The 14,611-nt window shown below is 38.5% G+C and overlaps 1 protein-coding gene across 5 annotated transcripts in view; it reads right to left on the minus strand.

The window, feature by feature from the left end:
* eya4 (EYA transcriptional coactivator and phosphatase 4) overlaps positions 1–14,140 on the minus strand; it is a 49,676-nt gene extending 35,536 nt beyond the window's left edge. For 2 of the 5 annotated variants that reach the window (XR_002754040.1, XM_005800232.2), the window contains exons 1-2: positions 13,799–14,139; positions 8,769–8,829 (exon numbers count right to left, since the gene is read on the minus strand). Coding sequence is in view for 3 of the 5 variants with exons in the window: in XM_005800232.2 (XP_005800289.2) it covers positions 8,769–8,801 (33 nt within the window). In the remaining 2 variants the exon portion in view is untranslated. Of the gene's footprint in view, positions 1–8,768; positions 8,830–13,798 lie in introns of all 5 variants that reach the window. The other 3 variants (XM_023348035.1, XM_023348034.1, XR_002754041.1) reach the window with 2 other exon arrangements.
* Between the last annotated feature and the right edge of the window lie 471 nt (positions 14,141–14,611).

Here is a 14,611-nt window from a genome sequence, read left to right on the forward strand (position 1 = left end):
TGTTTGCACCGAGGGAGAGCGATGTAAAGCTAAAACACAGAATGAGAGCAACAGGTAAACCAGAGGGCAGGTAGAGTGCCAAAGCACCCGGGGCTCCAGACATCATGGATATGGCCATCGGAACACCCATAATCCCTCTTGTTTCTCATTCCCTCCCCTGCTCCCCTAACGCCACCTCCCCACCCTCGCTCTTGGGCTGGTGCTGTATCGGATTGCTGAACTCACAATGGGGCCTGAATCATCACTCCAGCCGGAGAGACCCAGCGAGAGACAAAGTGGCAGGGAGACTGGTGGGTAAAGAAAGGGTGGGACACACAGACAAAAGGAAGCAGGGACACATCATAGCGAAAAAAAACTTCTGGATGGTTCTTGTTCAAACATGGCAAGATAGACAAACAGTTAAAAAATAAAAATCGCGGTAGGCTATAAGAAATAAGATTTGCTGTCTCATTGTGACAGCATGTTTAAGTTTAAAATAACTCTCATTTTTCCATAGTGTTCCTTCTGATTGGAGGTAATGTTAATCTTTTAGAGTGGCCTAGTCAAAGTCCTGACTTGAATCTAATAGAGAATCTGTGGAGGAAACTAATGATTTGGGTGATGTCAAGGAGGCCCTCCAAATAGGTGCTCATCAACAAAGATAAATTGTCAAAATATCTTTGGAAACATTCAGGAAGATGGTCATCAATTATACAAAGGCTTTGACAGATTGCTGCAATAAAAAAAAAGAAGTGCCAATTCAATTGAAATGAAAATAAATAATTTTTTATTTCAAAATTGATACTCCATTCTCCACTCAATCTAAATCTGCCCATTGCATGAATACATTTGGGCCTAACTGGAGCAGAGGATCATATTTAAAGAAAAAACTTACATTTCACTTTTTCCAAGCTTAGGTCAGGTCTCAAGTTATATTTACGTTCAGCGCAATGTAGAAAAAAGTAGGTTAACACATTTTATTGTTGTACTTCTCAGGAAATGGAACAGAAAGTACTTTTGTTTTGAAGAGCTGGGAGACTACATTGTAATAATGCCAGTTTTATAGAATATGATGTCAGGAAAGGGTTAATTATATTAAGTTTTCATACAAAATTCCGCTTTATTCAGATGTGAGTTAATATCCAAACAACCTTTAGATATTAACTTTAACAATCAAGTTAAGAAGTCCAAATCAGAAAACGTTCTTGATAAAATGTATCTACAATTTCAAGCTGCCACCTGCCCTCAAGCCAAAGAGTTCCTTGTGCTTTTGTTAAAGATTGAACTCTGATAAAAGGGAAGTACCTCGTGTACTGACCTGAACATGATACTTCTTCCATTTAAAAAGCCAAAAAGCAAAACTGAAACTGCATTATGGCTTAAAAGCATTAACAACCTTTTCTTTCTCAACTTTACAGCCTATTGAATCCTTTTCCTTATCACTTATCAGACCAAAAGGAAAGACAGCTTTGCTTGCATGCATTCACAACTTTATTCAGCTCCATCAATATCATTTAACAATGACAATAAAATCTTCACCGAAATAATTTAATGTAATTTTATATTGGTTACCCTGTTTCGTTTAAAGGAGCAGGATCAAAGAGGAAAGAGTCATATTAATTCTGAAGTTTTTAAAATGATCTGAGAAAAAATAAAAAGGACCGATGTGACATGACCACAATAGCGACGATGAAAAGAAGTGAAACAAGAAACAATAGATATTCTGTTCACAAAAGGAAGAAAATATGTGGGAAACAAAGGAAATAAACATTACTTCCAGCAAAAATTTAACTAAAACAGAGACCCGGGTCACGTCCCATCTGGCACTGACGCCCTCTCTGCTACCTCTCTGGTGCTGGACGGCTCTGAGAGAAATTTAATCTCCCAGTAGAGCAGCAGAGGAAGTTCTCGCGGCAGGCAGGGCATGCAGGTTCCTCCATAAGCAAAGCACAACTGTTGGAATTTCATTTCCTTTCCAGCAAAACGAGGAAATGCGCTTGTTTTCTTTCTTCTTTTTTTTTTTTTTACAATAAAAGCAGATGAGCGTTTAGCGGGAGATTGTGAACTATTTTCCCAAAGGTTTTTATTGAGACAATGTTGTTTATATGCTTTTACACGGGCGACTTTTTCTTTTACTTGCAGAGAAAGAGTTAAAATTCTAAAGAGTCAGTTTAGGACAAAGTTTAAGATGTGAAATCGCTGATTCGACACAGAAAAAAAAGATAAAAACAGTAACATCTGGCGATAATGTGTTTTTCTTAAAAACTCTTTGTGTAATCAATAAAGTGAGGAATCCTGGCAAGAAATACATTGTCCTGGCCGACGCTCTATTAAACACGACTGGCCACAGCATAGTGCTCTCTTCACTCAGATGACCTCAGTCATCCCACACCAAAGAAAGTGTATGTGCAAAACAGAGAAAGAGAAACACCTACACACACACGCTCTCTCACACAGCAGACACTCAAACACACTTATCATGCGGTTTCCTGTCTGGTGTGTTCCTTTAGAAACCCACGCTGCCTCTGCTCCGGGTTTCTAGATGGATTCTCCAGTCTGTTTTGGGGGTTTTGCTCTGTGACAGCGTGACTGGCTCACAGGTCTGTCTGTGACCTGTTGACCTCACACCTAGCTGTCTTTCCCTGGCTTGCCAGAATGCAAACTCAGCTCTCATATGCGCCTGATCAATTACGTGACCTGAACAGGTTTAGGTGAAAGACAGATGCTTTAGCTTAGACTAATGTCCCTTTCTTTCCTACAAAAGAAGGTATTTGATCTAAAGTAGGACTAATTGCGTCAATAGCGAGTGTCTGACATTCAGCAAAGGCAGATTTTTTGACATTTTACATACAGTATACATATATATACATATACATCGGGGTGCCAGGCTATCGTACCAGGCTGTGAAGCATTCCTAGAAAGTTCACTTGCCTGAGGACAGTGCATCAAATTTCAGATTCATGCTAAATCAGGAGCTTTGTTTCTCCATTTTCAAAAAGGACAACGGTGATCATTTAATTTGAATAGATCAAGTTATAGTATCAAAGAGGAAAGACTTCAGGGTAAAGCTGGTTCCATGCAATCTCTAGTCAGTGTCACACATGTAACAGAAATCAACATATTGTTTTTTTTTTTACCCCTCCAGGGGGTCTTTTGTGGGCTCTAGTGTCCCTTATATGACAGTGGGCTGACAGGTAATGGGGAAGGAGAGGGGGGAAGACATGCGGCAAATATCGTCGGGTCCGGAGTCGAACCCGCGACGGCCGCGTCGAGGACTCAAGGCCCCCAAATGTGGGTCGCGCTAACCACTACGCCACCACGGCACGCCCAAATCAGCATATTGTTAACGTGATGCAGAATGAACTCCAGTACTGGTCCACGTGCAAGCAAGTTATAAAATTAACTCCAATTTACTCTGGTGCTTAAATTGAAATACACCACTATCACCAACCACCTCCCTCCAAATAGCATCAAAAGAAACTGTTGGAGACTCCCTCTTTCAAAAGGAATCATTGACAATTAAAGTTTTTGAAAATTTATATATGTTACAGGGTTTAATTCAGTCTTGCTGTAAACAAAACTGCTTGTTTTCATGTTTGGAAGCTAGAAGCAAATTAGCTCACCTTCAGTGCTAAGTGATTTAATCGTTCCCTTTGACAAACTAAGTGTAATAACATTGTTGCAGCTTGTCATTTCTTTGCTTAGTAAAAATAATCTACCCTTAATCTCAGGCTCAGCTCTTAACTGTAACAAGTTAATTTAATTGCTTTTTCTCTTGCAATGGTAACACAATAAAAGTAAGTAAAAAAAAACTTCCTGCTTTGTTCATGCTTTATTTTCAAAACAAATAATTATTTAAATGTTTTAATGACCATTTTTATATTGGCTGTTGGTTAGCAATAAATAAATAAATACAAAAATAAATAAAATAAAAGCCTGCTTACAAATTTAAGTATCTTTGCCAAACACATAAAATGAACACTTCTTGCTCAGTTTCAGGAGTAGACTCTCACAGCAGCATTCGGCTGTCAGCTGAACATTAATCTTAAAGGAATCACTGACACTGAACTGAAACTGAAGTGGACTACGGTGCCACAGCCTGGATGCCAACCTACTAGCAGGATACCATGAAGTAGCTGTTACACTCCACACTTCTGGGATCTGTCTGCATGCCTTGTTGCCGGGCAGATTTTAAGATGACATGCCAGGGCGATCTTAGCTATCGGGTTTGGCCATGTTCATGCTGAACTGCTGCTGCTGCATGTACATTTGTGTCAGTGCGTCTGTATGGGGTTGTAGAGGTGAAAGAGGGGTGCAACCTGACCCCTTTTCCTCCTCTTACTTAGTCTCTCTGTCTCACATACTAATACACAGAATAGGACAGCTGCCATGGAGCCTCTCCCAGAGCACCAGAGGAAGAAAAAGCAGCTACAAGAGCCTACTTCATCTTTTCTTCAGCATTTCTTCCACCTCCAACTCTCACACTCACTTTTCCAGAGCTTGCCATAGATTTCAAGCCTGAAAAGTTTGCAGGAGTCAGCAAATGTCCTCCCCTCTGCCACTTTGAATGAAAAACAAATTCAGAAAACCTGAAAAAGCGTTGTGTAAAACATTTGTTTTTCCTTATTGGCATGAAAGAATTGACTTGTAATTTTTTTTAAATTGAATTTAATAAAATTAATAAGTATTTAGCTATCATTTCTTAGAGCATCCTTCCTTAATAACATATTTTCTTCAAAGAAGAGCAAACATGTGGCAACAGGTGGAGAGAGACACTTAAACAAGCTAAAAGTAGCATTAAAGCGCTAAACGCCTAAATGCCCCCTGAGCTCCTGCAGTTCTTCCCTGAGGACCCCAGACGGCAGGCAGACCCGGGGCGGGCAGGCGGCCAGAGAGGATGCCTGACCATAACCCAGATGACGTGCTGTGGTCATGGTGGGGAAAAGGGCGTGGCGGGGGAAGCAATGGACGGGGTACTTTAAAGGCTAGAAAAGGAGGAGCAGGACTATCGGGTGTCAGCGGACAACTCCCCGAAACTGTGTCTGTGAGGTCCTTAGTGTTTTCTTAGTCAACGTAGACACGCCTATTTCAATGAAACAGAGCGGGGAAAGAACAAGCCACTTTCAGTTTGAATTTTCAAGCAGATATAAAAAGACAGTAGTGTTTTTATCTTATTGTATTATTCATCAACTATTATTATTATTATGACAACAATAATAATAAGTGTTGTAAGATATTTTATTGGGGTTCTTTCTGCATAGCCTTTGCATGTTCTCCCTGTGCATGAACGGGTTCTCTCCGGGTACTCCGACTTCCTCTGAAAAGTTAAGCTCAAAAAAGTAATTCCGTTTCTGACTACATTAAAGCAGAATCCCATAAGCTAAATGGAAAGTCACAAATAAAAGATACACACCATCTTACGTTAAGTGTGAAATGTCTTCCAGAGTGAGTGAAGCAAACAAAAACGCTCAAACCGTGACTTCAAGGAACCTGCCAAAGGTCATCCACTGCTGCTGTGCTCAGAAATATAAGGTGGATAGAAAGTAAAACCATTACATTGAAAATCAAGGAATTCCAGGTACCTCAATGACAAGACAAAGACTTGTACAGGGCTTCCAGAAATGTAATGAGCTGAAAGTGTATAACCGTATGAGGCATATTTCTCAAAACTTTGGGCCACCAGAATTGTTCATCTTTATTTTAAATCACACACATAACCCACTCAAAGCAGCAATGAGTTAAAAACAATAGAAATACAATTAATTTGCTTTGCAGCTGGACCATGTGCTGGCTTTTTTCAGTGTAAAAACTCTATGAATGAATGAATGAATGAATAAATAAATAAATAAATAAATAAATAAATAAATAAATAAATAAATACTTTATTGGAGAAGCACAAAAATAAATTAAGTCATTTGAATAATAGTTTTTATTTTACCTGACTCAGATTTCCAGGTTTTATGTCTGACGGGATCAGCTCGATTTCCTTTCAGACATATGAAAATCAACACACATCTGCCAGTTAAATATTATTTTGTCCTTCCCATTTTGAAAAGTGAAATTGCTGATTCACAAATGCCTGTAGAAGTTTGGACTCAGAAAAAAAAAAAAAACAAAAAGAAATTATATTACAATTTCTGAAATCACAACATTTTATTTGGCAGTTTAAAACTTCCAGTAAATGGATCCTCTTCTATGTTCCTACATAAATGAGACCAAAACTGAAATCTTTCTCTGCCGCATGCAGAGAGCCTTAAAATTGGCAAGAAATGAAATTTATATAAGCCTCAGTGGCTGTGGGTGATTAAAATCGCTGCCCTTGCTCTGCGATCCAATTTCCAACCTGAACAATTAATCAATGTCTTTGAGCTGCAGCTCAAATTCACATTATAAATGATATCACAGTCCTATTTAAAGCAGGTGAAGTAAATGGGGGGAATATAGACATCAATATTTTATATCTGAATACCAGTGAGTTAAGATAGACTGTCTTCTTCTGCCTTTTTTTTTCTTTCTTGCTTGCTTTCGTCGTATGCATGTACTGTATGCGTGACTGACATATGCTCCACTGGGGTTTGCCCGTAACCCAACCCAAAGTAAGTCTGATGAGACACACACACATACACAGAAAAAAAAAAATAGGAGAAAAAACAACATACTTCATGTGCTCTGTCCCACTTCGCAGCATTATTACTGTTGAGGCTGGCAGGTCGGAGAGAGAGAGAGAAAAAGAGGGAGAGAGAGAAAGAGAGAGCGAGGCTTGATGGAGGAGGAGGAGAAGAAGATGAAATTACACCTGTTCTGGTGGCTGACTAACGACTTTGAAATGTGAGTGGCCTTCGCACGTCGCCAAAATCATTTTCCCAACAATACGGCCTGATCTTTAAACAAGCAGAACTGGGACGCTGCGTCGGCTCTAAGCGTCAGTCCAAGTGCATCTAGGTGTCTCCTTGTGTTTTCTGAACATCTCTCTTACATCTATTATTTCCACAGGAGTGTTTTTGCTGTCATTTAGGACAAGGTAGCAGACAATTAACCTTGTTTCAGAATATCCTCACCGAATCAGGAATCTATAAGTATGAATGTTTTTGATCTACTCTATGTTACAAGGGAAATGCACAGAAAAGAATTTCGACAGCCTGTCAGTAAGTCCTCACAGGTGTCCAAAGTTACTCCTCAAGGGTCATTATCCTACATCGCTTAGGGTAAGACCTGAGTCAAATGAATTGGTCATTACTAGGCCCTGAGGAACTTGATGACATGCTGAGGAAGTAATTAAGCAATATGAATCCACTGTATTGGCACAGGGTCAGGTCTAAAGCCTAGGGGACACCGGCAATTGAGGACACCCTCTCTTCTGTGAAAAATGTTATTTCGCTAATTTAGCATTTCAGAAAAAGGTTTAATTACAAGGGTGATTAGTCATGATTAGTCAACTTTAAACATTGATTAGTTAGTTAACTCTGAAAATAAACCTGTAAACACAATCATTAGACATTTGAAACTTTGGATATAAAAACGGTTCGAGGAATCCGTTATCTACCAGGATTAGGTATATAAAATTTGCCTGTAACAGAGATTTTCAGTTTGGCCCTGTTGGTGCAGGACCCACATGTTACAAATGAATAGTGTTGTTTTACACTATTCATTTGAACTCATGCAGGATGTTTACGTGCAGATGTAAGTGTGCAATTCACTCTTATATTACTATTCAAACGCTGTATTGTTTGTGTTCCAAGTCTGCATCTGTTTGGTCGATCAGAATCTTGTGCTGACTACTTCCTTCAAAGCTCCAACTGCTGAACTCTGAGCAGAGCTGTTTCTTCAGGCAACAGAAACTGACGCCAACCAGATCAACAAGAAACCTGACAATCTTGTGATTCAGTTGTCTGCTATTTTTCTAATTTTGCATAATTTTTGTGTGAATTTCCTGCAAATGTTTTCGTTTCGTTTTTCTTTCAGGCCTTGGACGAACTGAACATCACAATAAAATGTCTTCTAGGGCGTCACACAGTTCCAAATCCAAAGTGAAGAGCTTCCCTAAACCTCAGCATCAAGGGGAGCAGAAATAAAGAGTTTTATGAGGAAATATGCCAGGCGCCGGTAATTCCTGTTCTACTTTGGTGGATCAAAGGTGGTTCTGCTATGTTGAAAATGTCCTCCTCTTTTTTTCTTCCACCAAACTTTCTCATCAAATTAGGTTATTCTAGGCTTTAATTTTTCTTTCTTTAAACTCACGATAAAACATTTGTCATAAACATTTTGATAAAAGATAGATTTTAAAACAGTTTTGAAACTGGTTATAGAACAGAACACCTTTGGTTTTTTGTTGTTGTTTCTCAATGTTTTTTGCTCAATTAACTCACAATAGTGTGACTAGAATATACCAAACCCTTGTTTATGCTAATTACGTATCCTCAGCGTTTTTCAGTGTTTCAGTCATTGTTTTCAATTAATGCCAAAGCGAGCTTATTAATTGCATTGTAGAAATTTAAACATATGTAAAAGACTTACTGTACACAGAAAGTTTAGAGTCAATGTGTATAGCGAGCTTCATTCCAGCTCAAGAAAATTGTGACCGCCGCCATATGGCTACTGGACTTGCATCACATCTGTTCGTGAGTTAGCGCACACACACAGAGACACCCCAGTGGACACACACACACACACACGCACACACACACACACACACTATCCATCTAACGCACCATACCCCACAGCTGTGTGGCTGACACAAGGTGTACTCTCTCACCCACAGACCTGCATGCATACAGTAGCCTCTGACTCACCATCTGTTCACTGAGGTCTTGTGAGGCCTCCATGGCTTCTCTGGCTGCGATCTCCCACTCACTTGAAAAGCAACAGACACAAAACAAATTTCAATGGTTTCAGAAATATAAAGAAATAAAGATTTGTTTTTTTTAATTTTATTTAGTAATCTCCCAAATTCTCCAGACCCCTCTAAGGGACAAGGGTGTACAGAAAATGGATGGATGGATGGATGGATGAATCTCCCAAATTAATAGAATAGGAAAAGATGCATGATGTCCTTCTGAGGACATTGGTTGCCTCTTTCTGATACGTATTATATATATATATATATATATATATATATATATATATATATATATATATATATATATATATATATATATATATATATATATATATATATATATATATATATAAATGTTTTATGTCTATGTGGGTCTGTCAGTTGGATCTTACGTTTGTGTATGTTTGGGTTTGCATGTTTGAGCAACAGGAGACTGAAGGAGGGAAGCGCCCGTGTTAACTTCAGCATATCATCTTTGGCCGAGGGTGAAGTGGAGCGATAATTGCAGAAGTAAATATCAACAATGAAAACGGAGAAGCGTAAATGATACGGCTGCATGGCTGGCCCTGGACCACAGACACAGTGGCTGGCTATGGCACACGAAGACAGTGAGTGACCCCGTTAATTCTAGACAGGAGACAGGTTGATGAAGGGAGGGAGCGAGGGAGGAGGAGAGTTTGGACGCCAGGGAATTGTCTACAACTTAAGGTGAGAGACGATGCTGCGATCGTCACATTCTATTCCTCGTCGCTCTGTTGCTGCTGAGGCGCAGAAAGTGATGCTGCAACAAAAGGGCAGCTGAAAACAATGGAGAACAATGCCAACATCCCAGGAAGACGAGAACAGAATGGTTTGTCTCTTGTTTACTGTGCAATGGCTGTTGGGAAAGTTGGACAGCTGAACAAAAGAGCTGGCTGCAAAGACGAACGCTCACATGCAAACAAAGACAGTCCTTCCCTGTTATTAGACCTGTAGTTCCCAGCAATGCAGTAGGGAGTGCCTGTAAACCGTTTGCAGGTTAAGTTCCTCACGAAAAAACACATTTTTAATGAATTAGAAGAAATCATTTACGGTGCTTTGCAAAGTATTCACACCCTAGGAAGATGCCAATCTGTCTGTCATAAACTTTTGGCAAAGAGAGCTGATAATCACATGCTTCAATCTTATAAGCCATTGTAATGCCTTTTTATTTTACTTTTACTTTACAATTATGCTTAACTTCGTTTTAGTCTATAAAATCTAAATCCCAAAGAAATACATCTGAAAAATAGTTTTTCTGTTTATAGATATTTGGAAAAACTAATATCTGTGTAACACCACGCTGGTGTTAATGTCTACATATGTGTTGCATTATTACAAAGAGGCAGATAAGGTTAGCATGTAGACTTCAGAAGAGCAACAGCTGAAATGTTAACTTAATAAATGCTTGGTTTAAAATATGAGTTATTGACAATGAGTAGCACTGAATTAGGGTTGCGCAGGCGGTTTGTGTGCTTGTGTGTCTATCCACTGGCTCAATCTTTAAACTAACTGGCATCCTTTTAATTTTTCATAGCGCTCAGCTCCTCCAGGCCAGAAACCGAAGACAATAATGCGTCTCTCAGGTGAATTGATTTGTGCCGGAGCCTCCACCACCCTATACCCCACCTCCTCCCTCCCGTCTCTCTCCTCTCTCTCTCTCTCTTTCATTCTCTCTCTTTCTCACTCTATCTCACCTTTCTGGAGGACACAATCAGCTCTCTTTTCTTTCTGGATTTTCACTCCTTCCAACATCTTTCTTGTTTTAAAACATGTCCAGTGAGTTGGAAAATACACTTATAAAATGTGCCCTGGCTGTGGTTTCATTAGTTTTTGTTTTGTTTCTTGTTTGTTTGTGTTATTTTTCCATTTTGAAATGATGAAATATTTGATACAACAAATGACTCATGCAAAATAGATGTCTGACTTTTAAATGTCCTCTCAGATTCATTTTATACAACAGTGAAATGTTTTCAAACTCATGCGTGTAACAGGGCCGGCCCAAAGCCTAAGGAAACTAAGCGTCTGTGCAAAGCCCACAGATCATAAAGATTCCTCTATTTCTCACATTTCATTCAGATTTAAACATTTCTCATTTGTAGATGGGTTTATAAAGAATAAGTCTACTTTAAGCTTTGTCTCACAGATTCATGAATTACAGACAGAAATACTTTTTTAAATTATCACATTTTATGCACACCGATTTTGGAAATCAATCACTATGTAAATACCCTTCATGTAATCTTGTAAGAATAAGCAGTAAAACTTTCCTGACTTTACTGGGTTCAGATTGAATTAGTAAACTCTGGACATGACTGTTTGACCATCTATTTAAATCAGAGAAACAGCCTTATCTTCATAATTAATTACTGTGATATTTATATTTACCCTGAATAACTTGCAATCAGATCCAGCTAACGCCGTCAACCACCACTGAACTTCTGACTTCGCTTTTATGTCTTTTTTTTTCAATATATTTTGAACAAAACTTGCACAGTTACCTAGTGTACCATTTTTAAATTAAATTCACAGTATGATAATCTGTTTTGCTTTATGATGTATTTAAAAATATGCATAGATTACACAGGGAGAAAATGAATAACATCTTTGATCTCTAAATAGTTCCATATGAGTGGAACTATTTAACTATTCCAATATGAGTAAATGCCAGAAATTTGTTTACCGTTTTAAGAATTTGTGAAGAAAAAAGTGCAGCTTAGGAGTAAAATGTTATCATATCTGATAATTTATTTAAACTACTCCAAGAACATGAACTAGCAATAAAAAATATTAAATATTACTCAATGATTTAATAAAAATTGTGTCCATAAAAGGATTTCTGAGCTCGAACACAAGCAAAGTCCTTAAATAAGATGCAAACTATATAGTTTTATTTGGTTCCAATGTTTACTTATGCCTTGGGTATTTTAGAAGCCAACTATGAAATTTAGGTCTGTTATGTAAATATGTAAAAAAAAAAAAAACATTGGCTGGATTAAATGGAATGGGGACCTTAAATCAAATTCCGCACGGGCCCCTGTAAAATTTTGGACCGGCTCTGCTACCCAGCAGTTACCTGACACTAAGCAGCGGGATCAATAAACTCGCTATTTCCTTCAGCCTACCAGCAGAGAGAATTATATTCCTTACTATGGCTATTGACAGCGACATATAAGAGCCACACATGAGACGGAGGAGGGGTGAGGGGTTAGAAAGTGCAGCACGCGGCCAGGCTGCGGTAATTTCACGCTCTGAGAGCCGAAGAGAGGATGATGTTGAACAAACCACATGAAGGCAGCTGCAGGCTGACCGAACCGCTACGTATTCATTTCGACTTGCGCCTATCAATAACGATGAACACGTTTTCCAAGCATTTCACTGCTCACCTCATTGGAGACATTTTCTCCCTCGGATATGATGGATTCTGCAGCACTTTTACTTATTTATTTAGACGTGAGATAATATAGACATGCATTTATTTATTTCATTAAAAAGAAATAAGAAAGTGACTACCTTACACAAAGAAAAGCGAAGAAAAAAAAATCTCCATCTCTCTTGATTAAGATGTTGGCTGATTAAGGACGAAAAGAAACGACACCCTGGATCCTCTGTGTTTTATAATAAAATGGTGTGTGACCTAATAAATTTTATTATAGTCGTATAGGTAAAAGCTTCTGAACTCAAATCGTATCAATGTTTTATAAACACTATTGAAATTAAAACAACCTGCTTGACATGAAAAAAACATAGAGGATGCGCTCCAATCTGCAGGATCAAATCTTCGTCTATAAGTGTAGTAAAAAAAACAAAAAAAAAACATTTGCTTACGTTGATTTATTTGTTTTACAACTAGAATAATTTTAAGGACTTATACTTCCAAAACACTGCTAATTATTATTTTTTTTACGACATTCCATTTCAACTCGCTTCAATACCAAAACCGCAAACCTAAAAGCTGAAATGCAAAGTTTATTCTAATGATAATAATAGTAATGGTAATAAGAAGAAATAAAGACATCTATTATTGCCGATGTGCCTATTATGTTTTATTATTACTTTTTATTCTGTAGGCACCAAATGCCATCAGTGCTGTTTGGGGGTTTTAACGCGCCTTGGTTGAGTGTAAGTCCTCTATGTGAAATCTAACCTGCACACACGGATTACGGCGCAATAGGGCCCCTATCAGATTTTGCGTCGGCGTGTACCTAACTCGTCATGTTGTTAGGGGCAGGCTAATAGCCAGGGGCCATTCAAGCCCCGAGAGCCGGGACTGTGGTGGTATAAGATTCCCATTTCCTACATATCAAATATAAACACAAACTCCACGTGGGATGAAAGGGAGATGGAGAGGAGGAAGGGGGCAAAAAGGGCCACGGGGATGCGGACCGACATCTGCGGGAGGAGAGGAGTGAAGTGTCTCCAGAACCTCTGAATGAAAAAAGACGAAGAAACACGCACTGAGCAGCACTTCAGTCGACAAATAAACGCTCAATGCGACTTTATATTCTGGCTGGTTTTCCCAAAATGAGTCAAATAAAAAACGATCTTAAAACTTTGAATGACTTCATACCTAAGTTGCTCTTACATCAAAAACGGTGACATATAGATTTAGGTCATTTAAAAGAAGTTTCGATTTATGAGAAACAAGGAGACATGTAGCCTATGTTTATTTCCCAAACTTGTGATACAGCGTTAGTAGTTGTCCTAAACAAATAGTGTTATTTCACCCTCATAAGAATAGTTCAAATTTCTAAATAAAAATATAAATTAAAAAGCACGAATATTAAATTTGCGTTTGATAATCTTAAAAATGTCAAATGTAGGTAATAATAATAACAACAACAACAACAACAATAATAATAATAATAATAATAATAATAATAATAATAATAATAATAATAATAATAATAATAGAGAACAATAAGCAAAATAATAAATACATTAAAAATCAGTAAACAAACATACCTCTGTTGAAAGTGTTCCAGCACGAAATGGGCTCCCAGATTATCCCTTCACAGCTCGGAAGCGCTCAAAACAAATGCGTTGCGCTCGCTGCACAGCTCTCCCTGCTGTTTGCAGGCTGTCACTGACTGGATCAAAACACTCAGCCAATGCTGGCCATTAAGAGTCCTACACTAAAACAGGAGAAAAAAAAAAAAAAAGTATTTCAGATCACACTGAACACACCGACAAACCCTGACTCAAGTTCCGGACTTCTGTTTCGGTGGCAGGAAAGTTTGCTTCCTCGGGGAAACAACATTATTTTCAGTCGGCGTCCAAGTTTGAGCACCAGGCGGGTTCAGAGGATATTGGATATTTAGGACCGCCGCTGAGCTGCGCATGCGCCCAGCTGCCATGCGGACAGTGTTGGGGCAAGTGTCCAAACGAGTAATGGGGTGTTCAGTCGAGGGGTGGGGGGGCTAAGGGGCAGTAAAATGACTTCTTATTAATAGTTTGGTCCAAATGACGTGCTCACAGTTTTAAATATCCCATCTGAGGAAAACAAAATGCACCCACTGACCAGCTTCTCTAACTCTCCAAATATTATATGCACTGTGCGTTTTAAATTCATACACATTAAAGTGACAATCCAAAAAGGTAAGAAAGATAAGAAAAAAGTAAATTAATAAACTTGGTCCTGTTTGACATCTATTATATTGTTTTATCAGGAAAAAAACTTTTCTTCTTTTGTCTCCATTTTAATCTGTGTTAAATCTTCTCACATTAAGTATTCATTTTACATAGAGAAACCCCCGCATATTTTAACAACTACAACAT

The sequence above is a fragment of the Xiphophorus maculatus genome, chromosome 15, assembly GCF_002775205.1.
Source record: "Xiphophorus maculatus strain JP 163 A chromosome 15, X_maculatus-5.0-male, whole genome shotgun sequence".
Classification (NCBI taxonomy): domain Eukaryota; kingdom Metazoa; phylum Chordata; class Actinopteri; order Cyprinodontiformes; family Poeciliidae; genus Xiphophorus; species Xiphophorus maculatus.